Source organism: Aspergillus nomiae, assembly GCF_001204775.2.
Source record: "Aspergillus nomiae NRRL 13137 chromosome Unknown contig00098, whole genome shotgun sequence".
Taxonomy (NCBI): Eukaryota; Fungi; Ascomycota; class Eurotiomycetes; order Eurotiales; family Aspergillaceae; genus Aspergillus; species Aspergillus nomiae.
In genome coordinates, this window is record NW_015378153.1 from 20058 (window position 1) to 47807 (window position 27750).

Sequence of the window (27750 nt, forward strand, 5' to 3'; positions counted from 1 at the left end):
CACGTTCGTCAGGTTGAAGCCATTCCCAAGTCCTTGTTATTAGAACTTCACAACCCACAAGCATGTGTGCAAGAGTACAGTAAGGTAAAACTCAGTGAAAAGGCCTGTCTTCCAACTGTTAGCCCCTGTGTCCCCGTGCTGAGATGACTACATATCCAAACAGCCGGGTTTATGGAACCGACAAAGGACCGAGTCTTACCAGATTATGCACATGTAACAAGAACTATGAGTGTTTCAAAACAGATACGCTAAGGGAGTAGACTGGTAGTTCGTTATAGAGATGAGAGCTATGTACACACAGGTAGCTTTATACACAATTCGTATGAGGAACGCTGCGTTGCCTGGTTCACAATGCGAAGCACCGCTCGACTGAGTCCGCATTATTGCCCCACCAGTTGGGCATCTTGATTTGCTTCCCGGAGCCAAAGAACAGGAAGATCAACAACATGTTCAGATTGAAGCCGGCATCGAAGGCAGCGGCAACCATGTAGCTGTACCGTTTCCAGGTCTCGAACCGACGTCGATAAGCCCAGTACATAACCACGTATCCTCCGATGATGGCCGATGTATATCCGGTGCTGATATTACCGTAGAAGACCGATAAACCAGAGAAAAAGATAGTGACGTTCCACAAGTCCACTCGCAATCGTGGGAAGCAGCGGTGGAGGATGTACAGCATGGGGGGGATCACGGCTCCCACGACGAAGGAGTACGGGAGAACCCTCAGTTCGGGGTTCTCAAACATCTTCCGAGGTCCAATGACAGCATATTGCACTCCGAGAGTATTGGAACCTATGATGGATTGACCGGTCCACTGGTTCAGCGGATCCTTCTCGACCCCCTTGAGGATGTTGCCCTTCGTGTTCAAGACCCAGCGAATCACACCGTAATTCACTGGAATCCCGAGGACAGTCCCAAAGATTTGAGAGAAAAAGACCGTTCGCGGGGGAATATGCATATAATGTCCGATCTTCTGATCTTGAAGCATGTACTGGGCCCGATACCAAGCGTCGCCAGCGATCGCTCCGTAGGTAGAAGGTCCACAGGGGTGGCGATGCGACGCGCCTGCTTTCGTGTGAACCATATACCCGTACAGCATCTCGTTGAATGTTCCCACCGCGAGCTGATAGTTGGAGATTGCGTACAGCCAACCAAAGGGGAGGACGAAAACCCCGGCCGTGGCCAGACCGACGAACAGCGTCCAGACGGGAATCCAAAGGTATCCGCATGCGGTGGCCACAAGAAGGATGATAAACCCAGCCAGGAAAAGGGCTACGTACCACCATAGTGGCACCTCCTTGTACTGCCTCTGCAGCACGTTGAGACGATCATGATATTGATAGTTGATGTTTTGGCCTTTAGCCTTTTCCGACTTCCGACGGGACGCAATGGCCTTCTTCAGATTCGATTTCAGCTGGTAGTACCCGAATGTAGCGATCCAGGTAACCGCCGCGGTCACCTTGGCATAGTCGAAGAATGTAGCCCAGGCATTGTGAAGCCCCATGTACATGAGACCGTGTTCTTCGTACGCGGTTTGATTCAAACGAAAGTCGGGGGTCAAAACGTCGAGGACCGGATACTTGGTGCCATTGGCCATGAATAGCGAGTTCGACATCAGGCCGTGCTTGTATGAGCCCAGATTCCCCCACTTGGCAGCTGGAAGGAGAACCCAACAGCTCACGACATACGCCAGGAACAAAATGACCTGTGTCCACCAGGGTGTCAGTAGAATCGACGAGCCATTCCAGTTGATGTTCGACCAATCGAACGTTAAGTTGAGAAAGCCCATTCCCCCGAGACCTGAGCCAATAAAGTTGGCTACGGGGTTGTGGGGAGCGACCCAGCACAGGAATGCCAGGGAAGACGTGAATGGAAACACGTATTCGGGGAGGAATTGCCATAAGGTCATTCCCACCAGGGAAAAGAAGAAGATTTTGAGCTGACGCCGGGCAAGAGGCGATGACACATCTTGCTTTCGAAAGGTCTCGAAGAGGGTGGTCTGCATGAGGGCCTGTGGCCAGACGTATGTGGGATCGTAGAGGAGCAGCTGGCGCGCGATGGCTGCGAATGCGTACCCAACCCACACAATGGCGAACATGAAGAAGATGGCAACGGCCGGATTGAGCCTTTCACCGTAGAAGAGCTCCGCCAGTGCAATGGGAGTATAGCCCAGGTTATACGTGGCACCCGACGCCGCGGTCAACGTAACCAGCACATGTTCTTTGGCACTCCATGGCGCTGGGTTGAGGTTGAAGGACCACTTCGTGAATGGCACACGAACCTCCCAGGCTGGAAACACCCGTGCAAAGAAATTTCCGACGTAATGGGTTGCAATCTGGACGAAGAAGATCGAATACGGTGCCTGCGTGGTACGAAAGTGGCTCATCTGAGACAGAAAAGCCCCGGGAACGATGAAGATGATCGACAGGAGGAAATATCGGAAGGTAATCGTGGGTAAGGTCGGATCATCGGTGAGACTGACCAGCTGTCGGACCTCACGGGGTAGCGCTGCGATCTCTGGATCCTCTTCCGTCTGCTGCTCTATCGCATCTGTCTCGCTGAGTTTCTTCACGTGTTCCTCATCGCTGGACGATCGCTCGTCCACCGACGCCAACTTCTTCTCGGCATTGGATATCCGGTCGCTGTCCTTGTCCGTGACGGGTGAGGGAGCATCCAAAGGGTCTTCCGTTGCCCTCGAGAACTTTCGAGAGACTGCAGATAGCACCATCGATGCTGGATGACGGTGACCTTTGTCACTGGATTCGATGAACCTTCAGCACACGTCGAGGGCGTTCTGGCCACGGTTTTCGCGGCGAGGACTCGCTGTACGGCACACACACCCATCGTGCCCACCAGCGAGCCACTTCCGTTATAGATAAAAAGAACCTCTTCGCCCTCATCGACCGGGCAAAATGACGTGATCGGGTTTTCATGAAGCCACCGCAACCCCAACCGGATGCGGAAGCGGTGCTCAATGCAACGTTGATTCAGACCCGTTCCCACTTTTACATGGAAACAGCACGAGAACAATGCTTGGCTGTAGCCAAGTTGCGTGCAAGCAAATCCAGCGGGTCCATCTGGTAGGCTTTGGCCTCACACGCCGGCTCTGCTTGGCAAATGGCGTTATCGGAGGAAGCGCATTCGTGATTGTCGAGACTTCGTTCTGTATATAAACTACGGTGGAGAAAGCCCGCAATCTTGGTCGATGATTGGCTGCGCGCCGACCAACGCGGCCCGTGACCGACGCGCCTAATTTAGTCTAGCGCCCGCTTGTCCCAATCCGGCCATCGCCCAACCCTAATTCTTTTTTTTCTTTTTTCCTTTTTTGTTCTCTCTCACGACAACGAGAAGCAATCTGGATTCAGACAGAAGGATCAGCGTGAGAATCCCCTGGACTGACCTTCGGCATGCCGTCTCCCCGTAGAATCAGATCTCATATCCCCGTCAATCCGCTCCGTTCCGACAGGATCTGGACAAGACCATCCTGTCATTGACTTGATCGAAACACCTGCAGATTGCGTGCTCGCGTTGCCCCGTCGTAGACCATCGGAGAAGGAGGAGCGTTGGTCATGTTTTCAAGTTGGGCTGGGGCTTGCTTGATTGTCTCGGATCCTAGCGTGCATCCCACAAATAATAAACTAGCTAAGCTCCGACACTAGGCCGTTCGAAGAAAAAAGAAAGTGGCGACATCTTCTCCCAATGGAACGGTTCCTGAGCTGGAAAAAAAGAAAAAAGAAAAAGAAAGAAAACCAATTCCTTGATGACTTCAGGTGGATTCAACATACCCCTCAACCCGGTATGGGCAGTGGTCATCTGAACCCCCGAAAACGCCACCAATTTGTTTAGTCAGTATATCGTTTCGAAGAAAAATCCTACCCATGTGTCCAAGACGTGTTAAGCGACATATCGGGGCAGAGAGAACAATGTCTCAATGATTGCTGGGGCAGAACGAGTCGTACAAGTGTAGTAGTTAGGGCATGCCGCATCACCCGTATAGGCAGCACGATACCCAAGGCAATATTCAATCCCTTCGCAAGGAGGTGATGCCGATGCGATGGTAGTGATCACGAAATAATCCAAAGTGTGAACGTAGCCGTACAGATGTAGCTGCACTTGCAAAGGTACTGCAAGGCTTACTGGCCAGACAGGTTCGCGAGATTCCCTCCGTGGCCGATCCAGAATTGGCGATAAGGGCTTTTCATCTTCCCTGATTCCCTCGTGCATGTCTTTGCAAGCCGGCGGCATATCCCCCTTGCGGAACCGTCATGGTCCTGCAGCATGTCTCATGATTTTCCCATCGTGCATTGCGAGACATGTCCCATCCACGAATAGAGTCGCATTCATTCTTCCGCCAATCAATGCGTGACCTCACTTCGCGCAGCCGCATTGTGAGAAATAGCTGTGTGCCTCACCGGTCCTCTTGTTCGCCACCATCTTGGTTTCATTACTCTTGACAGGGGGCTTCAAGACGCTCACTGCCGTGGACGTCGATGGGTAAGCCGAAGTCAGTTGCCGCGGAGAATGGGCGTGGCAACCAATCCTTCGTCAATGGCTATCGCCTCCAACGAGGACAAAGACAAACGGATCCTCAGACATTGTGCATACCCATTGCTCACTCCTCGCCTCATCCCATAACAATGTATTGTTGTATGAAGAGCATCATGAGCGAAACGCTCAGCAGGTTAACCCACGGGCCCCTCTAGAGGACCTTAGATTTAAGCTCCTTCTTCTCCTTTTATTCACTGATGGAATCTTATGAGTTATTGACCACGTTAGATTCAAGGAACTGACCAACATCACCATATACTGTCACTCCAAGTATTACACCGTCAGAAAAAGGAACGAATTGATAGACGGAAAGCAAGAGACAACACCGTGTGATTAACTTCTCCTACAGCTTTCCGAGCTCACTGCCCGCAAGCGGTGCCACAAGCCAAGAAGCATACATGCAGGAGTCTACAGTATCTCCACAGGTCATGGCTCTACTTTTCCTCCGCCTCTGCAAGATGCTCGGCTCCTTCGTAAAGTTTAGGCAAGGGCTCGAGCTTTTGCCGCAGAACCCAGACGCGGAAATGCCATGCCGCATTCTTGAGTTGGTACATTGCATGCTTCCGAGTCGGCACTGAAAACACCTGATCCAATTCCTCTAGGGTGAGAGCTATCAAATATTAGTAGTTGGCCAGTGCCCCAGGTGTGACTAAGGGTCACTTACATTTCGTCTCCGGCACGAATAGTAGGACAAGAACCCATCCAATCAAACACCACGCAGCGTACCAGCCAAAAGCTCCTTGCGGCTGGAAGGCGCGCAGGAGGGCCGGCCAGGTGAATGACAGGATGAAGTTAAAACACCATGTGGTGGCGGTCGCCCAGGACATGCCGACTTCACGCACATGCAGTGGGAAGGCTTCAGCGGAATATGTAAAGGGCACAGGTCCTTCACCGGGCGAGTAGAATACTTCGAACAGGTACATGCCTGTTGTCACCATGCCACCCGTTTCTTGCTGTATCTAACCCCTTCTTCGATCCAAAACGAAAAACCAGCCCAGAAAAGAAAGATGGCCAGGAAAGGGAAGGTAAAGAGCAGGAGGTTGCGTCGGCCCCATGTGTCGATTGTGAAGAAGGCCGGCAGCGCAAAGACCCAGTTCAGGATACCTGTTCCCATCGACGCTAATAACGCCTGCTGAATCGAATATCCTGATTGGGTGAAAATGGTAGTCGAAAAATAAGCTATCACGTTGACCCCGCAGAACTAAGGAGATAAAGTCTCGATTAGCCTCTAGTTCTATGCGCAGAGTCATCTATGATGAGTTCTCGGGCTATCCCTCGGGATGCGGGAGGTGAGAAAGCTTCTTGGCCAATAAACCCGGGTCCAGAAGCACGCTGGTATATCTCACCCGAGCGTTCGTGGGGAGAATCAGCCTGCAGTCTTCTACTTACCTGTTGCATAAACATGACGATCCAGGTGGCAAGTGTTGCACGAGCATTACGGGGGATGGTGAAGAGCTCCAGGAACATTGTGAAGAAGTTCTTTCCCTTGTTCACCTCTCTTTCGAGCTCAACACCGACATATGCATAGTACAAGTCGCGTGCTGCTTGAATATCCGTAGGGCGAAGGATGCGGAAAGCCTGGAAGGCCTTGTCGATCTTATTGTGCTCAATCAACCAACGAGGAGATTCAGGACAGAGGTAGACCTGTGCACAAACGACCAAAGGCAACACCACTGTGGAGCCTAACATCAGACGCCAGGAGAGGTTGTCCGGCAAGCCCATGAACGCAACACCCATGATGTTTCCCAGCATGATACCAAAGGCGGTCCACATCTGCCACATCATGACCAGCGCTCCTCGGATGGGAGCGGGCGCACACTCGGCGGCATAGACGGGGACCGTAGACGATTTCGAACCGATGCCGAGACCAAGAACGAAGCGAGCGATAAACAGGTTGACCCAGGAGTTGCATACACCCTCCCAGACTGAGGCGACGGCAGCAATGAAGCAAGACACCCAAATTGTACCGCGCCGTGCCAAGTACCTATTCATAGGCTCTGTGAGCCAACAGCCGATGACTGCACAGGCCAGATAGGGAGCGCCGACGACGAGGCCAGTGATATATTCGTCCGTAATATTGAGTTCCTTCGCACCAGATCAGCATTGCAGTCGTGTTCAATGGAGTCTATCTCACCTTGAGGTAAATGGCTTGTGCGCCATTGTTGACGGTTTCGTCCATACCTTGAACCGCGGCAGCCAACGAGCACATGGCTAGAACCTAATTAGCATAGTTCAGACAGTCCGATAATACAAGGGCATGCCGCGCTCAGCGACTGATTCCAGTACGTACACGCCATGAAGTAGAGCTGCCAAGGCTGCGACCATTTATGAGTGTGCTCGCGCCGAATAGCCTCTCTCTCATCCTCGGCCAGCTCTGGGATATTGTGGGCATCCTGAGGATTCTGTGAAATCAGCGCTCCTTTACGGAAAAGATCTTTGTGAGCCTCCAGGCCATACTGGACACAGAATCTATCCACGTCCTCGAGGAGCTGCTGGCGGGGGATGCCTTCCAGAGGGTTCTTGAAGACGGTGCTGAGTTTGTTGGCAGGTCGGCCCTCGATGTCGTAAATACTCGAGCGCCTTGGCTTCTCTGAATGCTCGGCTGTGGGAGACACTTCATCCATGCCATCTATCTTCTTCTGGTGGCCGGCATCCGGCCCGTATTTATCCTTCATTGTAGAGGCTCTATGGGACTTAGAAGTCAGAATAGGAGAAGGGGCGTCTGAATAGCAGATCTATCAGGTGTAAGAAAAGTTTTCAGGTGATTGACAGGTAACTGGACTATCAGAGCACAGTAATCCTAATCTTCAGGCCAAGTCGTGGCTTTCAGGTAGCCAGCATAGCTTGACCGAGTATCTATGATCTCACAAGAACAAGATGCCCCCACCGTGAGATGCGGGGGATGTGTGTCCAATTTTATAGGACATACAGGGTAACAGCCTCGGTGAATGTCTTCACACGGCCAATCAGGCTGGATCAGAGGGCCGTTCTTGAATCCTCTCAGCAGGCGCAGCCCATGCCGCTACTGGGTGGTGGAAAGTGGGTGCACAGGAGATTTGGTCTACGAATCATGAACTCAATGGTGTCAGAATACGAAACTAAGGCTCCATCCACCATAGACATATGGGTTATACTAGGCAATAGTCTGGCAAGCCATCAGTGGGAATGATTGTTCCCCTGCTGACATCCCGTCGATGCTGAGACTTTCTAGCGTCAGGCAATAATCACGTACACATGGCGTTAGGCTGTCCTCAGCATCGCCGAAGCTAACGAGACCAGATCGGGGCATTTGTATGTATCATGGGAAAATTATCAGTCGTCATAATGCAACCACGACTCATAGCATTGGCGCACGGTCACAATGTCTCGGCGTATCTACCAATGCCTTCTTTAATGGAGATTTCTCCCGATCAAACGAGCCATTTCACCAACGCAGATCCCCGTGGGGGGTCGCAATGTTTCCGTCCAGCTGCAGAGAAAGCAAAGTGTGAGGGCCACGCGTGGTCGGGCACGGACGAAGACAATATACCACGAGTCAGACCATGGAAGAGTCCAATTCAAGATTGACTGCCTGACTGGAGTTGGTCGCTCCTCCAATGGACTAAGCAACACGAAGCATTAGCGATGGAGCCTGGGAGGCCTGAGGCGAAGGCCGATCTGCGGGGTGGCGTCCAATCACGTGTTGGCAGAGCCCTATCTCTTGCGTCATGGGTTGGCTTCCGTGGGCTTCCATGGAGTAAGCCGCGATGTCTTACTTCGCTGTCACCCTGGTTTGAGGGCTGTGACGTTTATATGATCGTTGCGGCGCCATGGGCCCGTTCGCCCCAATTACCCCACATTGTAGCTGTTGCCCAGTGGGCGGAATTCCAGCAGATGTAGCAGTCTCTCTTTCACTCACACACACACACAGGGAGGATGTTATTATTGGATGTAGGGGTGGATCCAGGTAGTGTCCTTTTCATGGATATATGCATGGATTCTCAAATGGAAGAAAAATTATGAAACATGGGGAGAGACCAACCACTGTAAACTATTGCACTATGGAAAGAATGCAGGTAGCTGGTGTCGAGATCTGCTGAGCGGCTTGCATAGCTACTTGGGGTATAAAAGCCTATGTCACGGTTTCTAAAGGTCTCACTCAAGAGTTTTTGAGTACTTCTGACACGTAGAGTGACATAATTTCCCGCTCACAAGACCGGCTGGACAACAACCTGAACGTGTTGCTGTAATGAATGGAGATTTGCCTAGCAAGTCTTTCGTCGCCGTCTACATCGTGGGCGGACCCTTTCCCCAGTTATACAGATGAATCATTCTGTAGTCAATCACCTTGCTTGTTCGTGTACGACAGCCACAGGTGCCGTGATTTATGTTTCTTGTAAAAGGAATGTTCCAAGAATAAACAGAGAAAGAGAACCACTACTTGTATATATGCCAAGTTGTTAGGATACGTGATCGATAGGCCTGCCGGATAGTATGAGATGGCAATACAAGGTCAATAGTCTATCGAATTGCAGCCGAACGTACGTTTTATCTCTATATATGCGGTGCCCATCAGAAACTCGGTTCATCGGGGCAACAGGATTGAAAGGCTACACGAGGGAAGAGAGAGATGGACGGTTGTTGCAAAGGTAATGGGGTAGAAGGAGGGTCCGAATATGAGCATTAAAGGTATCAAAAGGAGGTGGAAGAGTACCCAACAGTAGTTGTAAAGATCTCGAGATTTCGCATAAAGGTAAGAACTCTGCGCTCAGGTGGCCTTGGGGGAGACTCGAGCTGCTGGGTCAACCATCACCTCAGAACTGCAATTGGACATCTGTGGTCGTTCTACACAAGGCTCATTCCTTCCACAGACCAAGGGAGCACATAGCAGTTCCCCGACTTCATACGGACCTTTCCTTCCTGGCTACTCCCCCATATTGGTCCAGAATCGGTAAGCTTCCAGATACTACTTGTAATAGTTCACCAACTGTGGATCCCACCTGTTGGCCAGACCAAAGACGGAAGGCTCAGCTCCGGAACTGACTTCAAAGGTTGTTGACTAGCAGAAGTCAATTTTTTCGATTGCTCAAGTAAATCGCCAAATTCAAGCTCCTTTAAAGGCCGGCCCTTCTTATGCGAACCGGGGAAACCGTGTTGCAAGTCAAGTAAAATGCCGGATGTCCATTTGGGGCGCCGGAGACTTTCCACTTTGGGTAGGTGCCGAACTAAGGTTAATTCCCGAGGACCTCGTTAAAGGAATGGATCCACATTGACTCTTCCGTTTTTCCACTTCTCGCTCGTATCGGCTACTGTCGGGGCCGAACTTAGTCCTCCCCAGGAACCAAAAATAAGCTCACACACGAGGGCTGTGGGTCTGGGGCACAAGGCCAGGTATCCATTGCATAGAATCGAGCCTCAACCGTCAGGGGCCAAGTGAAGATGGGTCAATCCTGGACAGTGCCGAAAGACGGCCGATCCAAGCCATCGGATGGCTAGGTACAATTGGCCGCTATGACCAGTGAGTGGCACTATTACGAAGTCAAGTCCCGTACTAGTGAGAGAAAGCTATGTATCCCACTGTGGAGGGCTCATCTACCGAGTGAGAAATGTGATGCTCAATCATCCACTACACGCAAGAGGGATAGTGTACCAATCAAGTTGACTGGGGCACAGACGTCCCTCTACCTGAGTAATTGATTAGCAAGAACCCTATTCTGTGATTCGTCTTATAAAAGATGCGGAGCAGGCAGGCCATGAACCACACGTTTGGCCGTTCATCTCGTCGAAATGGCGGATGACAAGAGTGAGGCAATTATCATCGTGACGTCCATCTCTCTAGGGCTATCCTTGCTTGCAGTCAGCCTGCGATGCTACGTCCGACTGCATCTAATCCGGGCTTTTGGCGCGGATGACTATATGATGATCCTTGCAATGGCATTCAATCTTGCATTCGCTATCTGTGGCATTGCCGGCGGCTCAACAGGGCTGGGAAAGAAGATAGAGTATTTTGCGGACAAACCGAACAACATGAGAGACTCGCTGCGTGTATGCTACCCATTCCATCATAGGTTCTGTTTTAAATTGATCATGTACTCATCCAGTTCTAGTTCTGGTGGGTTAGCCAGGTATTCTACTCTCTGACGGGCACCGCTGGCAGGGCTTCCGTTGCAATTTCACTTCTGCGTATCACCATCGTTCGCGTACACCTGATCATCATCTATACGACGATTGCCTTGAGTACCGTGGTTGGCCTACTCCTCTTCTTCACGACCCTCCTCGAATGTCGCCCCATCCATTACGTCTGGGATCATGGGATGATGACTTCCCACTGCATCAGCAAAGACTTGCTTCTCGACGTCGTCTATACCCATAGTGTGATTGTTGCTCTGTGTGACCTCACCCTGGGTATTCTACCCATTTTCATGATCTGGAGGCTACAAATGAATAGACGTGTGAAAATGTTTCTCGGAGGCATTCTTGGGTTGGGTTGTTTGTGAGTTCCTGAGCCATGCTATGCATAATGCGACGGGGAAGGACCCGTGCTGATTGATCCTGTCATGGCTTTAGGGCGGGCGCTGCGGTTGTGGTTCGTTTACCATACAACAAAACCTTCAAAGACCCAGACTTTCTTTGTATGTACACCGTTTGATAGCAAGCAGCTAGGATTCGGCGACATCCAACTAACAGCGCCGTAGATGGCACCGCCACCCTCTTTATCTTAGCGAATATCGAAGCCGTCCTCGGAATCACAGCTGGCTGTCTGTCAACCCTTCGACCCCTTGTGCGAAGGCTGCGCGACGGCAGTTCCAACCCGAGTCAAGGAAGAAACACGGGGTCAGCCATCCACTTATCCCGGTCACTTCTTGCCCGCAAAGAGAGGCAAAAGCTGTCCAGCCACGAATCTGGCACTCGCTGGGCAGATATTCCGAATGACGGATATAAGAATATCACCAATACGACTACAATCCAAGGTAGTCGTGCGGAGAGTCCCTCCTCAAAATATCTGCCACCAACGGTGACGGTGCAGACCACCTTTGAGGTATCTGTGGCGGAGCACTAGCCATGATTATGTCGCGTTTAGGATAGCGTACAGAACTTTCTGTAGGATAAGATCCAATACTAATTACCCATCATGTCTTCTGTGTTTTACGCACGGTGTAGAATGACTCTTTAGTCATACCCCTGTGGTCATACGAATAGGATCTCCGATGATGGGCACCTTTATGGAACAACCTCAATCTCGGCTATCATGACGCCGCAGATTTGTCCAAGGCTTTGAGCGTCAATATCAACAACATTGGAAAGAGTACCGAACTTGAAATGGCCCACCCACCCCTCCCTTCTGACTATGAAAGAACGACAAACAGATATTATTCATGACCCACTCCAACACCAAATAGATCCGCCTGGCCTGGAGGCTTCGACACCAACGGACCCACTACTACTAGTAACAACTACGGCCGTTCTTTCCTGTCAACAAGGACCCAAGAGGGCAGGGACATCCAGTATGAACTGCATCGAAAGAACTTAAAAACAAAAGAAATATCGTGCGATATCATGGCTGAGGAGCGACAATTTCACCCAAGAAAACCCTAAGGAAGTAGTCTGTTTCGGAGGCACCTGTTCATCTCTGTGCATACACCAACCAACATGGGTCTGGAACTCTGCAGTCCTTGGAGAAAAGCCGTCAGATCAATACACTGCATTCCTGACCCAATTCCCTCTTACTTAATGCATGTCACCTGTGAACAGTAAGTTTTGTCGTACTTGTGATAGCTTCATTTCATCTGCTGTTGCATTCTCCTCCATATCAACTTCTCCAATCGAACCCTGTGAGAGGCTTGGCTTTATCCCAACTTTCGGGGAAAGTAGCACTCAGTAAACTAAGTGTACTCGCGAACGTATGACTACTACCGTTCGAAGCCGTTCCTGGTCCAAGGGCTGTGTCCCAGTGTCGGACGCAGGAACTGGAAGAGGACTACCCGATGGACCCTGGGAGAACCAAGAGTTTAGGTTCTTCGTGTTGTGCCTTCAAACCCCAGGCTACGGGTTGGACTAAATGCTCGATCTACGCTTGGAAATTCTACCGGGGTGAGCCGGTGCAGGTGTTTTTGGCAATTCTCGGTATGTGCTTTGAAGTTTGAATCGTGCGCCGATTCGGCTGCCGAATGATACATTATGCGAATATAGATATCTAATTGGCTCGATCGGGAATCTTATCATGGTACCCTTGAGCTCCTCGTAACGCAGGCCGTTCCATGGCTCACCATTTGACGAGGAGGAACCCCTTGTTTCTGCAGCTATCAAGGAGACTGATGTATGGAACCATGATCCATGGATTGACTTCATCTATTGGTCGATGAGCATTCCAGAAAGCGTCTCACCCCCAGTGTACGTATAGCCTCAGGTAGCGAGGAAACAAGAATGAGAAAACACGTAATATTAAAGATTCATTGGCTGTGCACCGATTGAGAGTGCAGTCGGGAACCATGTTTCTCATCAGCATTCTTCCGCAGATGATTGAATGTTGTGCACGGGAGGCAGAATTAGAATTCCAATCAGAAGGTTGTCGAGTTGTTGTGATGCGTGAAGCAATCCGACCTGCCTGCGAAAGACAAGCCTACACCAGGGAATCCCTGCCAAAACCCCAAAGGAAACCCAGTGGGCCTGGCTTGATTGCAAGGTGAGAATCAAGGGGTTAGGAATGAGACACAACAAACACAAAGCTGTTGGAATGTCAGGCCACACAATAAGGGACGAGGAGCAGTTAACATGGTGTTTAAAGGGTGGGCACAGGCTTACAAACGAACTTGCGCTCTCATCAGATTGACAATTCCCTCAGGACAGGTGGACAGTCTCTGCATGATACTTTTCGCTATTCTAAGTTCCCATAGTACGCAAAACTCCGGTTTCTTAGAATGAGAGCTTCATTTCTTATCGCAGCCATTGGCTTCCTCGACCAGCTACCATGTTCGGCTGCACAGACATTGAACATCGTTGCGCATCAGGACGATGACCTACTCTTCCTCAGCCCCGACATTCTGCATGAAGTTCAAGCTGGTCGCAGAGTGCGCACCGTTTTCCTAACTGCAGGCGACGCAGGGGAAGTTTCCACGGGCTACTGGGAGCAGCGTCAGGCGGGCTCTCAAGCCGCATACGCGCAGATGGCCGATGTAAGTGACATCTGGACGCAATCGGACGCTGGCATTGACGGGAAAAACATTCCCGCCTTTACACTTGCCGGAAATCCAGATATCTCCCTGGTCTTCCTGCAATTGCCGGACGGCAATGGTGTCGGAGATGGATTCCCGAGTACCGGAAGTACCAGCCTCCAGAAACTCTGGCAGTCGGAAATCAGTAGCATCCAAACGGTGAATGGATCGACCAGCTACACAAATGACGAGCTCATTGATACACTGGCGAGTTTGATGAGTGATTTCAGTCCGGATCGGATCAATACTCAGGACTACACCCATGAGTATGGTGGTGGTGACCACAGTGACCACTACACCACGGCGTATTATGTTCAACAGGCAGCCGAACGATACTCCACCACTCATACTCTGACTGGGTACACGGGGTACCCGATCCAATCGATGGCACAGAACGTGTTTGGCGATGATCTCCAGGTCAAACAATCCGCGTTCTTCACATACGCTGCGCACGATTCCAAAGTTTGCCATGACGTAGCCAGCTGTGGTGATGGCAACGAGGCACAGTGGCTGCAGCGACAGTACGCTGTCACTGGGAGCCCGTAGCGAATTCCCGTCTCCTAGACAACCGTCGGACGGTTGGGTTGGAGGAGAAGGTCGTGCTTGATGGTACGGAAAGTAGACACCCCAACGGTGACTCCCTTACTGACCAATGGACGCAGATTAGAGAAGCCGATGTTGCCCTCTCCGATGCCACAGCAGCGCACCCGTCATTCACCAGTCCTAAATCTTCGGAAACACTGGGGTTCTGCCTAGTGGTCGGAAGTGGAAAGACCAGGAGTACGCCAGCAGAAATGACAGTGTCGCAACCCATCTGCAGAATGTTGCGCGCAACGCAACGGCGATCGCATCTTCGCACGATGCGGACCATGGCCAGACAGCGGGAAAGGCCCTGGGTGTAACCATAGACGGTTATCCAGGAATATGAACCAAAGGATGGGCAACGGTGGATGGAAAAGCTGGGAGCACTTTGAAGCTTACATGGGCCAAACCACAGTCGATCTCCGAGGTCTATCTCTACGACCGTCCCAATGTCAATGAGCAAGTCACCGGTGGCATTCTTCAATTTGATGATGACAGTACCATTCCCGTTGGTGCACTGGACAATTATGGGAAACCAAACAGGATTCCCTTTGGGGAGAGAACCACGCGCAGTCTCTTCTTCATGGTAACGTCCGTTAGCCCGTCCACTCGTAATGTTGGCCTGGCAGAGATAGTAGTATACGGGGCTTCATCCGGCTGATTGATATGTGCGGGTGTACTTGGATGTATGGGTGCGATGCTGTTTTCTCTGTCGTTCGAAAACTTGATTCGGTCGCTTGCCTCTTGTACATAGCATAGCGTTTTCAACCATATGATTTGCAATCGAGTAAAACTCTGAATACTTCTGTGTCGCGGATTCAAAGACCCCAAGGACTAACGGCTGAACTTCTGTCGATAGACTGACCTTCATCCCCAGGGCGAACAACGAATTTGTCGGCAAAATAGCCCTTCAGGCCCAGGGACAAAGACCACCACCAAGTCGGATGTGAGGGTTTCCCATGTCGTGGTACATAGGTCGTGTATTGGGTGTGAGAACTCCCCTCGACCCGTCGGTACCGACATCACCACGAAGCTGTGCTTGTATGCCAGATGCAGTCCAGGAAGACGATATCAAAGAACGACTTGTAGACGGCCCAGTGCGTAGGGATGATGTCGACTCCCGTGAAGATCACTGGCCTGCGCTGATTGAGCTGTTCCTTACGCGAGTCATGTTTTCGGTGGTCCATGTAAGAAGGATACCATTCGATTATTCAACAGTCTTCGATATCTATCTATGCCCCCCTCGTTCATATTCCCATGCCTCAATCTCTCTCTCTCTCCTTTGTATCCCGCCCAGCGCATGCACGATGAGGATAGGTATGGATGTGCTGTCTATCGATTGCGTTGCAGATCGGTTGATCGGGAAAAAGAGGCGCAGTCCTGAAGGCATTCACGTTGGTTTGGGGGTACCACAATCGGTATCGGTGTTATTGGATTAGCAGCGAGTCCAAACATGCGTTACGGAGGGGAAGACGTTCCAATCCAGCACGACTTCCCCTCCGTAATGCGTGGAGAGCTTGCTGTTGAGAGTCGCGCTGGCATTCAGTGGGTTTCAATCACGGTCTGAAAATCGATAGTGTCAGACAACACGGTAACTCCGTGGTATAATTTTTGCCTTCGCGCCTTCGAGGTTGCGCGTTCGAAACTCGACCGCCACGACAGATTATTCTTTTTATTCTCACTCAACCTCGCCCCTTATTGTTTTTTAAAGTCAACCGATGACTCAGCATGTGCCGCTGTGATTTTCCATGAATTTTCTGTAATTTTAAAGGCCGTGGTTCTTCCGTTGTTGGTTTTACGTATATATGCCTGGATGCCGAGGGCAGATATATATAAGTGTGTGTGGCTGGAACGTGATGAAGCCTGGCGCTGTTGGCCTGACCAACCCCACCCAAAACCACGAAAACAGACCGAGCATACACGAGACAGATACAAGATACCCATACGCAAGGAGCTGGATAGTGATAGTCAGCAATGCAAAAGCCAGTATTGCCAAGCGGAACGGCCGTCTGGATGCGTACACGCTCTATCGCCATGTCTTGTTGGGCGATCCCGACGTCAGAAAACTTCCACGGAGCCTGAGGCTCGCATCCTTGTTTGGCAGAGCCTACACACCGGAGAATCATGGCCGGATATACGTATAACCCTCGACAGAGGATGGCGATATCGTCACGCCATCGGATTAGAAATCCACTCGCCCGCCCCCGCTGCGGTGCGTATATCTATAACATAATCCCCGTCGGTCGCCTCCGTCTTCCCCATCCTCTCGCTTCTCTCCCACCACTCGACAACAACCAAGGAACAACATCAGAATGAGCACTCCAAAGATTACGCTGTACACCAGCACCAGTGTCCCTGGGCGCACCGTGCTCATATTGCCCTCAAGGAACTGGGACTGGACTACGAGGAAGTCATCATTGACCTGACCAAGCCGCGAGAGTCGTGGTATCTGGACATCAATCCGGTATGTGTACTGCTACAATGCCTACGCCCGGCGAACATTCCCTGCATGCACATATTGACGTACATGCAGCGCGGCCTTGTCCCCTCCATCACCTATGGTGAGCACATCATCACGGAGTCCGCAGTTGTTGCCCAATTCCTGGCCGACGCCCATCCGTCGCACCTCCTCCCTCCGTCCAACAGCGAGAACGGTGCCATCCAACGCGCTCGCATCGCCTTCTTCGTCGACACGTTCTTCAGCAAGGTCCAACCCCACTTCCAGACGTCCTTGCGGGCCTCCACCTCGGAGGAACGGGACGCTGCTGCGGAGGCACTTGTCGCTGCGATCCAATCGGAACTGGAGCATCAGTTGCCGGAGGGTTCGGATGGCAAAGGTCCGTTCTTTGGCGGTAGCGAGAAGCTGACCTTGGCCGAGGTGCTGACCGGTTCATTCCTTCTGCGCATTCTCTCCTTCCACAGACACGGGTTGCTGAGTGAGAAGGTCCCGAGCTTGCTGGAGGACACGCCGCGGTTCAAACGGTGGGCGGAAGCAACCGTGCGGCAGGAGAGTGTGAACTATATTTGGGACGAGAAGGTGTCAGCGGATGCGATCAAGGCCAAGCTGGCGGCACTCGCAAGGAAGTGAACATGGGGAATGTGTCTATAAATGATTTCCGCTGCAGGAGCTTGATTCATTGATTGATAGCATGAATGGATGAATGAATGAATGAATGCGTGCATCCAACCCCGGAGTCACATGACGCGGCTCCACGCTCTCCCGGCTTCCGGCCAAAGTACGTAAGCATGCGCACGGTGCAAACAGTGCAAAGTACGGTCATGTCTGCCTTGGGCACCGACTCGCATACCATACCAACACTTTTGTCGATGGAGATCCCACCCCAGAGCGTAAGCCCGATGACCCCCAGGGGGAGGTAAAAAACGACGACCATGTCTTGGTACTTGTCAACTGTTAGGTGCGCTGATGTTCCATGTACAATATGCCCTGCTTGCAGAGCGCTCGAGTTTCAACATGAACATCTCTCCATCCTTAGGACCGCTGTATGCTCGCAGGATCCTTCGACGTCATGATCACCAGCGTAGAGCGCTTGAAGGATTCATTTCTCTCTTCCCCTCTCTCTTCTGACCAACAAAAGGCCACTTGCTTCCGGGACTCGGGCTCCAATGGGCATACGCAGCTGTCTGATAGGCTACTCGCGAGCTGTCGGAACGAATGGAATCCATACAACTGCAAAGCCCAGCAGCCCAGTGTGAGCCAGACAGGGAATGCTTTCCGGTGGATGGATTCAAGGAACGATTGTGAGGGGCATATATAATTGGTTGTGTCTCGGCGTGGATAACTTGCACTGCATCGCTCGACCTTCAGGGAAACCTGGTGAGGGCTACAGTGGCAATATGCAGCGTTGGGTAAAGATACATAGAACGTAGTCTTGAATGAAAACCATTTCCTCGGACGCATCCTGCCGACCTATGTACGAATGGTGCACAGTCAAGTGAGTCACAGAGTCAGATTGTCGCCACTAGTGCTTATTCTGCCAAGCCCGGTATTGCCATTGCGTCTGGGAGTTGATGATGGGAATATGTCCTCATGCTTGACTAGCCATCGCTCTTGTACGTTACCGAGCGTATAAGGAAATCCTTCCCAGGTATCTGTCTCTCGCGTTGTGTACCCCCCGTTCAAAGCATCGACACCATGGCGATTATCGCAGTCGCAGGGGGAACTGGTAGTGTCGGCCAGACCATCGTGGAAGCCCTCGTGGCGCATGGCAAGCACACGATTCTCATCCTCACGCGCAAGGTGAGCCAGTCATCCCTGGGTTCCGGTCGCTGGGGTATGTTTGCGAGAGTCTGATACGTTGAGTACAACGGAAGCTGCACCACCCAGTCGACGAGCTCACCTACCTGTCGGTAGACTACGGCAACGTTGGCGCTACAGCAAAGTCTCTCGAGGCTGCAGAGGTCCACACTGTCATCTGTGCGTTCGGCATGGAATCGGATGCCATCAGTGAGGCCCAAGTCAATCTTATCCATGCCGCAGACATGTCGGGGTCGACGAAGCGCTTCGTAGTGGGTGGGTACGATATGTTATTTAAGGATGAGTCCGTTGATTGTCATTCTCTCTGATGAGGATCAAAGGCGGCTGATGACAACCTTAGGCATATCCCTTTGGTGCCCACCGCAAAGTGGGCTTTGGCGGCGACTCACGCGGTCGAGGAATCGAGTCTCGAATATACGCGCGTGGTAAATGGGCTATTCCTGGATTATTATGGCCTTCCGCACTGGAGAAGCCATCTCAAACCATGGGTCAATGCAGTCAACGTGGCAGGGAAATGGGCAGTTCTTCCGGGCGATGGGACCTCCAAGGTCAACTTCATCACTTCCCAAGACATGGCACGGTTTGTCGCAAGACTCATGGACTTATCGGAGTGGCCGCCGGTGAGTTTCATTGCTGGCCAGACTGCATCTTTCAAGGATATTCTTCAATTGGCGGAAAATGCGCGAGGTACGATTAGTACCCCCGAAATGCTGAATGGAAATCCTTCCACTTACCTGTGTACCAGGTGAACGCTTTTCTGTCAAACACGACAGTCTCGAAGACCTTCGAAATGGCCGAATATCCTTCCCCAAATTCGAGGAGACTGGGCTTGAAAGTAGTGGACACTCAACGGAGTCCATTTTCGCATTATTCCACTACATATCTGGCACCGGGGGATATACTATTACCAGCAATGATACTTTGGACACTCGATTTCCTGACATCCAGATTATGACCGCGGCGGAAGTCATCGAATCTTCCTGGAGAAACCGGTGATGAGCTTGAAATATAGTCTCTAACAGGCTCTACACTCTCTCCTTTACCTTTATGACTTGTTGGTGACAACTGGGAAATAACCCATCATCATGTGTAGCGAATGAACCTTGAGTACGACTATTCAAAATAAGTATATCTATAAATGCGTTTATCACCGTGTGATGACCTACTCGTAGTATCTCAGTTTCCACCCCACAAGCGACGGTGAAGTAGGGCAACAGTTTATTGCCCCTGAAATTCAGCGTGAGACTCAGAGTAGCCTCTCTGAGCTACGATGCTAATCTTGAATTAAAAGAGTGTCTCAGCGTTGGCATCATAAATGGCGCGCTACCGATCCCACCGCCAACGATCGAATAGAACGATCATTGTGTCCCTTACTCCCACAGTGCTGATATACGAATTCCCAGAAAGCATGATGAACGAGCAGCTAATTGACTAGAAGACGGCGGATTATATCCTCAAGAAACAGGTAGCCCCATGCTGGAACTGCTCTATTTTCTCCTTTCGGCACGCTGTGGCATTGAGCGCGATTTGCATGTTCTATATACCTGTATACCAGACGTCCACATCTTCAACTATCACGGGCGATAGGGTGTCGATGCTATCGATTGACCTTCCTTCTGTCCGCAAATCTTATGTTGAGTAGGCAGCTTCTCGCTCAGGTGCCACCTCGACTTCTGTTGCAAGTTACGCTAATATACGTCCGATGGATTGCAGTTACCAGCGTTCTGAACCTCTCCCATGCCATATACAGCATCATCAAACGCCCCAGAGCGGAATTTGATAGTCATGGTTTCCCACAGAAGTCCAAGTTCCCCCTAGTATGCGCGTTCATCAAGAACTCAATATTGCGTTTGGTACAGGGTTATGCTTCACCGGGAAGTAGCCTTCATGGCTAGACATTCCGTAGTCGGGCCCCAACAATTTAAAGGAATCTTGATTAATTGATTGAGAAAGATGCTGCACCTGGTGACATATTGGTTCATAGGGATCCCAGAGAAGAGGGTTCTGGATCTATATCTGCGCTTATCAAAGCTGTATGCGTCCATTATTATCCAAACCCGGGCTCGGAGAGGTGGACGATATTATTTTCTAGTTAAAATCAAGACTTCTAAGATCGATGCCATTGTATGAGGACCGCCAGTGTCCGCTGTACGCCGAACATTGATTGATTGACCTCCGGTCCTTACGAGAACCCGTCTCACTCTAATGTTCACTGACTGGTTGTCGGCGTCGGATCCGAAAAGGCACTTGTGCGGATGGCTTACGGACCCCAAATCCAAACCGGGGCGAACCAAACTGCAAGGACGAGTCGGGAGCTAGTAGCTCGATGTCAAACATGATAGCCATCATCGAGCTTGCGAGCAATATAATACGTTTGGCTAGATTCCGACCCGGACATGCGTGTTGTCCACCTACATCTCGTTAATGGCCAGCCAAGTGTCTTATGTAGGAAATGTCAAAGGTGTCGAGTGGGTCTTACCTCCATAAGGTATCCAGCTTCCCTCGAGCCCTTCTAAGGTAAATTGCCTTGAGGTTGGAACTTGGCTGTTCATCTTCTTGTCCTCTTCCGTAGAAGGCGAGACACATGGCTGAATATAGTCTTTTCGTAAAGGCCCACTACTTTCGTCTGTTGGATCAACAAGGAATCGCTGCGGCCAAAAGGTATCCAGCGGATACTGTCCATTTCGTGTGTTCCATACTGACTCGTCGGAATGCGCGAGTCCTGTGTTTATGAGGATCATTTTATTCGGCTGGATGGTTGCTCCTGCCACGGAAAGCGGTTGGTGTGGTGAGCAGCGAGGGATATGGATTTGTACACCAAAGCGCAAGGTCTCAGCATACATCGAGAGCAGAAACTGCTGCTTCGCAAGCTTGTTGAGATCAAACCGCGAGGTGGTCCCCGGCTGAATGCAATCCCGAACCTCTATACGAATATCCTCGACGAGTGAGGAATCACGGTACATGTGAGTACAAAGGGTCATGGTCGATGGCACAACATTGGTAACAGAGCTGGTCACAGATTAGTCCTTATAGGGAAGAAGAGAAAATGCGCAAGAAAATGAGCACTGCAAGACATACGCCCAGATAAAGCCAAGATCTGTGGATGCCGCCGACTTGGCGTCTTGTCCTTCCATGTTCAACAGCATCTTGTTTCTTTCGCGCATCATGGCCGATCCCCAGTATGGATCGACTTCACTTCCACCAGCCATTTTACTGCTTGACATCGTTTCCGAGAGTAGAGCAGCCTGTTGATGCCATTTCATGATAACATCGAGAAGTTCATCCCGCAAACGATAGGCTTTCGGGATCAGCCACGCTGGCAAGCGCGTGGCAAGCTTCATTATTTGTTTATCATACCGCCACAGGTTGCGGTTGAACTCTGGGTTTTTTCTGACCAGCAGCGGGCCGTATAAGGCCTGCAGGATGGCTGATCCGAGATGGTTCTCAAAGAACTCGGTCAAGTCCTTCCCATACGTCCATTCCGGAGTCGCTGGCAGGGCCTTTGCCAATGAGGCAAATAACAGTCCTTCTATGCGCTCCGTCATTGGGTTTAGCCCAGCACCCAAGAGGCCTCGAACGAGGTTCTCGTGGGTATGATAGCTCACACGGCCGTGCCACGGCGTTTGGCTGCCGGGGATAGTCGATGCCAGGAGCCCGAAGTATCAGCGAGATAGACATCAGCGGCTTTCTGCTCCATCCCAAAGCAATGTTTCAGTGCAATGCTATATGCTCGGGTAACTGTAAGGCCGGGCTTGCTGAAAATGGCAGCGATGTTTTTAGCCCCTTGGACTATATAGACCTCACCATTCAGAAGATTTACCCGCACTGGCCAACGGTCCTGGCAATAGCAGCTGGCGGTCGGTTAGTCCGGATGTTCATATCTTGACGGGAGTGCACACTCACGAGGCCCAACGGAAAAAGTTTGGTCCATCGAGCACAAATGGGATGGTACTTTTCAGGAACGGTAGTGAGTATGGAAGGCAGCGTGGCGCATTGGGATCATTGCTGAGGGTTTGTAACTTCCTTAACATAGCCCAAAGTACCACCACTGTACCCACAGCTACCATCCCAATCCCAGGCCAAGAAAGACCGATTGCAGGCATGATCAAACTGCCAAAGGCGGTTCCATCCGTGAGACTATCTGGCGGCCCACATGCAGAAGCAGTTGGAATCACTTCTATTTAGCCTACCTCGAAGCAATCCGACCTCGATCGGACGTCCAGTTAACCAAGGCGGGAAGATTACAATATACCTTGAACATTGACGGCAGATCATGCTCCAGGTGGTATTCACAATGCCGTAAATGAGGGGTTTGATGCATGGATTATAGCACTGCCTCTTAATAGTCCATCGTAATTGTATTGCCAAGTCTGTTCTGCATGGCGCTGTCGCCTTGAATGGCACCCTGCCTGGCGAATGGGCCCCCACTGAAGTCAGAGGGGTTTCTATGCAACAGAAGGAGAGCAATAAACTATTTTTGGTGGATGGGAAGGGTATCTGCATTGGTTTGAACCCTCTTCTTGTCAGCTCCTTCTCGGAACAGTGGCCTTCACTGTCCCGATATAACTGAGTCCTTTTATTGCGTTTCCAGCCCATTTCTCTCCTCATCGCTCAACAGTCTATTCGGTGTCTGCAGCCTAGGTTTCAGACATCATGGCAGACTCAATGTTAATGCTGCACGCCAAAGTCTCCAAAGGTGCCTTTCTGGTGAGTGTCACTCCTCAGAGACATCCGTTCTCTGTGCAACTAACCTTTCGTTTTATAGGGTGTACTCTGGGCTTTTACGGCCACTGACACTATCTTTGTCCTCTTTCGCATATTTGTCCGGATTGCCTTCTTCCGTCGCCTCTTTGTCGATGATTTCTTCGTGCTACTCGCATGGGCTATTATGCTGACAAACGCGATCATCTGGCAAATCCAGGGGCAGGTGCTTTACAAGTTGTATGCGATCAGCGCTGGCCAGGAATCATATACCCCGGCCGTTCTACCTATGTTTGAATCATTCATGCGATATATCGCTCCTATGACTATCATGTTTTACTCGGGGCTGTGGGCCATCAAGTTCTCGTTTATGTCCTTTTTCTTCCGCCTTGATTCCAAGGTCAAGAGCCATCGTATCTGGTGGTACGTCGTTCTCGTGGTCATCGGAGGCGTCTATGTTGCGTCCGTGGCCGACGTCGACTACAGATGTAGTCTAGGTGGAATAGAGTTTATCATCAGTGAGAATTTGGCAATCTGACCTGGCCGAGCAGATGAATACTAAGAGGGAGTTATAATCAGCCAAATGCAGCGACCTCGATCATGTCCATTACCAGAACCGTACATTCTGGGCCAACTGTGTCGGAGATATTGTCACAGATATCTTGAGTGAGTTGATTCAAGTCGACCTGATGGGGCATGGAGCTAATTTCTTTTGCGAGATTAAGTCCTCTCAATCCCTATTCTCATTCTATGGAATACCCGCATCTCGCTTCGTAAGAAGTTAATTCTTTTCGGCATTTTCTCGGCGACCATCCTTGTGATGGCTGTGGCCATTATCCGGGTGGTCGTCAACAATTCTCTAAACAGCAGTGTGGATATCGGCTGGTTGTACTTCTGGAGTTTCGTGGAGATGGGTACCGGTGTGTTATCTCCTGTGGTTCTTGAATGTTCTTAAAGTAATTGCGCTTGCTGATGAAATACCGATAGGGATCATCATTGCGTGTATCGCTTCATTCAGGCAGCTTTTTGTCAGCTCACAGAACCAGCATCTATTTGGCAAGGTCAAACATACACCACAGAACCCGCTGTTGGGTGTACCGAGCAAGAAATATGGCCTGTCGCGGGAACGCTCTGACACCGAGTCACAGACAAGTGACGCGGCGATTGTGCCGATGGATTCTGTGCATGTTCGCAGTGACTTTGAGGTGGTTACTTCATCTAAAAGGTGAAATATGATGCCACTATGGCTAGTTCATTGGGAACGGTCTGCTGTTCGTTCCCCCCTCCCGTTCGGCTTTCTCTTTCTCTTTCTAATGCTGACCCATTCTTTCCGTGTGCTGTACATTTTATTCGTGAACATGATGATACCTCTGAGACTACAAATGAATAGACTGATTTCTATTATAACGTACACAAGTCACTCAAAGTAAACGTGCAGTCAGCAAGAATACATTAAGCTTCCCCACCCCAGCTTCAAAAGCCTGCTTCCCGGTACGATTAAAACCTGTTCGTAGATAGTACTAAGATTGACACTTTCACCCATGGCAACAGACACGATGTTGTCATTGCTAGGCAGTGTCACCAATGGGATGGGAAAGAGAGATTGAGAGATGCGCAAAGATAGTGGGAAAGAACCGGGACTGCTGGTAAAATAACCATCCATGTCATTGGCCTGTCTCGCTAGTATATTTAGGTAAGACTTATTCCACCGACAAGTATGCAAGGTACCTTTGAAGGTCGGTTTAGACAAGAAGAATCGAAATCTCACGTAATAACGCCACTGGTTCACGTCAGCGCCAACAAGGACTAATGCAGTCTTTTTTGAAGGCATCAGCAGGACAAAATTAATCCCGCTTGGCACTGGACTGATACGATGCGCGTGTTCTCAAGCTAGGAAAGAGCATGAGTCCGAGGAGAAAAACGGCACCAAAGGGTAGGCTGCTATCGATGAATTAGGACTATTAAGAGACACCGAGAACGGCGATTGCCAGCTCACTGACTGGGAAAATGCCCGATACAGATCATCATTCAACACCCTGATGACATTGCACATGTGCCATGCCCTCGTTGAGACTGCTATGACTGGGCTAATAATAGTGAGCCACATTCTCTATCCGGTGAAAGTCGACCTCAGCACGGCGAGCCACCGTACTGTGAGGGCATTTCGTTCGGAGATCAATTACGGCTGTGCCTATTAGAGACACTACGATAACCAGGATTGTGACTTGCTTTTTCATGCGCTTTAGTGGGCTGCTATAACCCCCTGGGCATACTTGTCTACAATAGCATCCAGTCCCTATAGTACACACCACCTCAAAGGGGCTATTCCCAGCTGCTGAGGGGATTCATGTGGGGAAGCCCGGGCTGGGCTTCCAGACATATCCCATAACAAGGATTAAGAAAGAGTGGGCCTGGGGAGCACTCATATAGACACCATGAGATTTAATAATTCGCACAACGGTAGACAAGAAATCAACTTCCTTTCACCTCTAACAACTGATCACTTTTATCGTTCAATATGGCAAGCTTTCATTTGCCCGTACGGGCCTTGTCCATTCGAATTGTCTCGCGCTCGTGGTACCGCCGGTCATTAGGGCTAATGCAGACTCGGTGCTCATCGCGAAAGGCCACAACAGGCAGCATGACACAATTACTGGAAAGAGTCCACAGCACCACCAAGGTTTATATTGACTTTGTGAAGTCCTTGAACCTCCCCGAACCATCATATCAGTATGGCGATGAACTCGATCCCTGCCAGCCACTTCCACGGGAGGTGGCAGAGGCCCGGGAGTCCGCCATTGAGGCAACCTACGAGCTCCATCACTTACTCTTAGGTCCACTGGGGCTTCTGTTTAGTTGCCCTGGCGAGGTTCGCTTCCTTTCCCCGGGTTTTCGTCACTTTTTCTTTTCTATTGTCTGACCTTTGTACAAGCAATTGTTTCTCCTCAGTCTCCAATACATCTACCGCCATAAGATCGCCCCTCAAATTCCCATTGAAGGCACAATCACTTTCGAAGAGCTCGCCCAAGTAACGAATCTCAACATCAAGGATCTCACTCGCTTTCTTCGAGTAGCCATCAGCCGCCATGTCTTCTACGAGCCCAGAAAAGGTGTCATCGGCCACACTGCAGCCTCCAAGCTCCTGGTCAACAACCCCATGGTAGAGGCGTGGCTTCTCAACATTGCCGAGGAATACTGGCCCGCATTCACACGCACAGTGGACGCGACGGAGAAGTGGCCTGGTTCGGAAGAGCCTAACGAAACTGTAAGAAGACAGTACCTCAGTTCCTCCACCAAGGCCTACGATCTTGACCGCATTAACTACCACAGGGCTACTCTCTCGCCTTCAACACTAACATGAACCCCTTCGACGAGATTTCGAAGGACCCCCGCCGACAAGCCCAATTCATAACCGCCATGCGTTTCTCCCACCTCCACCCAGCTTACCACCTGTCCCATCTCCTGGATAATTACGATTTCGGTACCGGCGAAGGCACAATTGTCGACATCGGTGGTTCCCACGGCGAAGTTAGCACCGAGATCGCCGCACGATACCCACAGATTCGGTGTATCGTCCAGGATCTGCCAAATACCATCGCAAACTGGGCTATGCGTGTGCCTGAGGGCCTCCAGGACCGGGTAACCTGTATGGCGCATGACTTCCTGACCCCTCAGCCTATCCACGGAGCGGACGTTTACCTTCTGCGTTGGATTCTGCATGATTGGTCGGACAAATATTGCGTGAAGATCCTCCGGAATTTGGTTCCGGCGTTGAAGAAGGGGGCTCGAGTCGTTGTTAATGACATTTGTATTCCAGAGCCGGGGGTGTTGGGGCCTAAGGCTGATCGAGATCTGAGGTATGTGTTTGAGATTTTTGTGTTCTGTTCCATGTGTGTGATTGAGTATGTCGCTGACTCGATGACGATTGCTAGGTTTATGGATATCGCTATGAAGGCGTTCAATAATGCTCGAGAAAGAGACGTGGAGACGTGGAGGGAGTTATTCAAGGAGGCGGATGAGCGGTTTCGGTTTTTGGGTGTCACTGTGCCTGCTGGGGCGAGGATGGCCATCATTGAGGCTGACTGGATGGGCCCATAAGTGAGAAGCAGATACTTTGCATTTGGTATATGGGTTGGATAGAAGACGTCAGAATATCGAATATCCTTGGGCAACATAAGCAAAGTGTTAGATGTATCGATTATTGAGATATATATGCCAAATCTACAACTGGAAATAGATTCTTCGGTCATCACTCATATTGGACGCTATCTTTACTTCAAGACGCTCTGGTCCACCCCACAACCTGCGAGAATGTGACTATCTATCCTACCATTGGTTTTACGAAGCCTGTGGCTGCTACTGATTGGTAAACCTCGACCAAGCATGAGTAGGTTGAACCATATTATATATCGCCTTGGAAATGATACACGTTCCCTGGGTTACATAGTGGGA

The 27750-nt window shown here is 50.6% G+C and overlaps 9 protein-coding genes across 9 annotated transcripts; 5 read left to right on the forward strand and 4 right to left on the reverse strand.

The window, feature by feature from the left end:
* Positions 1-346: 346 nt before the first annotated feature.
* ANOM_005359 (OPT family oligopeptide transporter) lies at positions 347-2728 on the reverse strand (the record flags this gene model as incomplete). The annotated part of the gene is made up of 1 exon (XM_015550616.1): positions 347-2728. The coding sequence occupies one exon, from the start codon at positions 2726-2728 to the stop codon at positions 347-349; it is 2382 nt and encodes a 793-aa protein (XP_015407831.1).
* Positions 2729-4982: 2254 nt separating this feature from the next.
* On the reverse strand, positions 4983-7223 carry ANOM_005360 (sugar porter family MFS transporter; the record flags this gene model as incomplete). The annotated part of the gene is made up of 6 exons (XM_015550617.1): positions 4983-5158; positions 5213-5473; positions 5539-5749; positions 5938-6633; positions 6683-6759; positions 6839-7223. 6 exons carry the CDS (start codon positions 7221-7223, stop codon positions 4983-4985), a joined length of 1806 nt encoding a protein of 601 aa, XP_015407852.1.
* A 3091-nt stretch (positions 7224-10314) lies between these two features.
* ANOM_005361 (uncharacterized protein) lies at positions 10315-11587 on the forward strand (the record flags this gene model as incomplete). Its single annotated transcript, XM_015550618.1, has 4 exons — positions 10315-10572; positions 10635-11020; positions 11095-11159; positions 11223-11587. The coding sequence occupies 4 exons, from the start codon at positions 10315-10317 to the stop codon at positions 11585-11587; spliced, it is 1074 nt and encodes a 357-aa protein (XP_015407851.1).
* Positions 11588-13445: 1858 nt separating this feature from the next.
* ANOM_005362 (uncharacterized protein) lies at positions 13446-17409 on the forward strand (the record flags this gene model as incomplete). Its single annotated transcript, XM_015550619.1, has 7 exons — positions 13446-14260; positions 14496-14635; positions 14699-14907; positions 15181-15310; positions 15372-15508; positions 16633-16785; positions 16855-17409. The coding sequence occupies 7 exons, from the start codon at positions 13446-13448 to the stop codon at positions 17407-17409; spliced, it is 2139 nt and encodes a 712-aa protein (XP_015407854.1).
* Positions 17410-18474: 1065 nt separating this feature from the next.
* Positions 18475-19593, forward strand: ANOM_005363 (uncharacterized protein; the record flags this gene model as incomplete). Its single annotated transcript, XM_015550620.1, has 4 exons — positions 18475-18613; positions 18667-18880; positions 18938-19284; positions 19343-19593. The coding sequence occupies 4 exons, from the start codon at positions 18475-18477 to the stop codon at positions 19591-19593; spliced, it is 951 nt and encodes a 316-aa protein (XP_015407853.1).
* A 1206-nt stretch (positions 19594-20799) lies between these two features.
* On the reverse strand, positions 20800-22142 carry ANOM_005364 (cytochrome P450 monooxygenase; the record flags this gene model as incomplete). Its single annotated transcript, XM_015550621.1, has 3 exons — positions 20800-21008; positions 21077-21606; positions 21676-22142. The coding sequence occupies 3 exons, from the start codon at positions 22140-22142 to the stop codon at positions 20800-20802; spliced, it is 1206 nt and encodes a 401-aa protein (XP_015407848.1).
* Positions 22143-22198: 56 nt separating this feature from the next.
* ANOM_005365 (cytochrome P450 monooxygenase) lies at positions 22199-22700 on the reverse strand (the record flags this gene model as incomplete). Its single annotated transcript, XM_015550622.1, has 2 exons — positions 22199-22448; positions 22501-22700. The coding sequence occupies 2 exons, from the start codon at positions 22698-22700 to the stop codon at positions 22199-22201; spliced, it is 450 nt and encodes a 149-aa protein (XP_015407847.1).
* Positions 22701-23250: 550 nt separating this feature from the next.
* Positions 23251-24527, forward strand: ANOM_005366 (uncharacterized protein; the record flags this gene model as incomplete). Its single annotated transcript, XM_015550623.1, has 5 exons — positions 23251-23304; positions 23363-23816; positions 23878-23964; positions 24024-24218; positions 24286-24527. 5 exons carry the CDS (start codon positions 23251-23253, stop codon positions 24525-24527), a joined length of 1032 nt encoding a protein of 343 aa, XP_015407850.1.
* A 1289-nt stretch (positions 24528-25816) lies between these two features.
* On the forward strand, positions 25817-27396 carry ANOM_005367 (O-methyltransferase; the record flags this gene model as incomplete). Its single annotated transcript, XM_015550624.1, has 4 exons — positions 25817-26167; positions 26231-26563; positions 26629-27155; positions 27231-27396. 4 exons carry the CDS (start codon positions 25817-25819, stop codon positions 27394-27396), a joined length of 1377 nt encoding a protein of 458 aa, XP_015407849.1.
* Between the last annotated feature and the right edge of the window lie 354 nt (positions 27397-27750).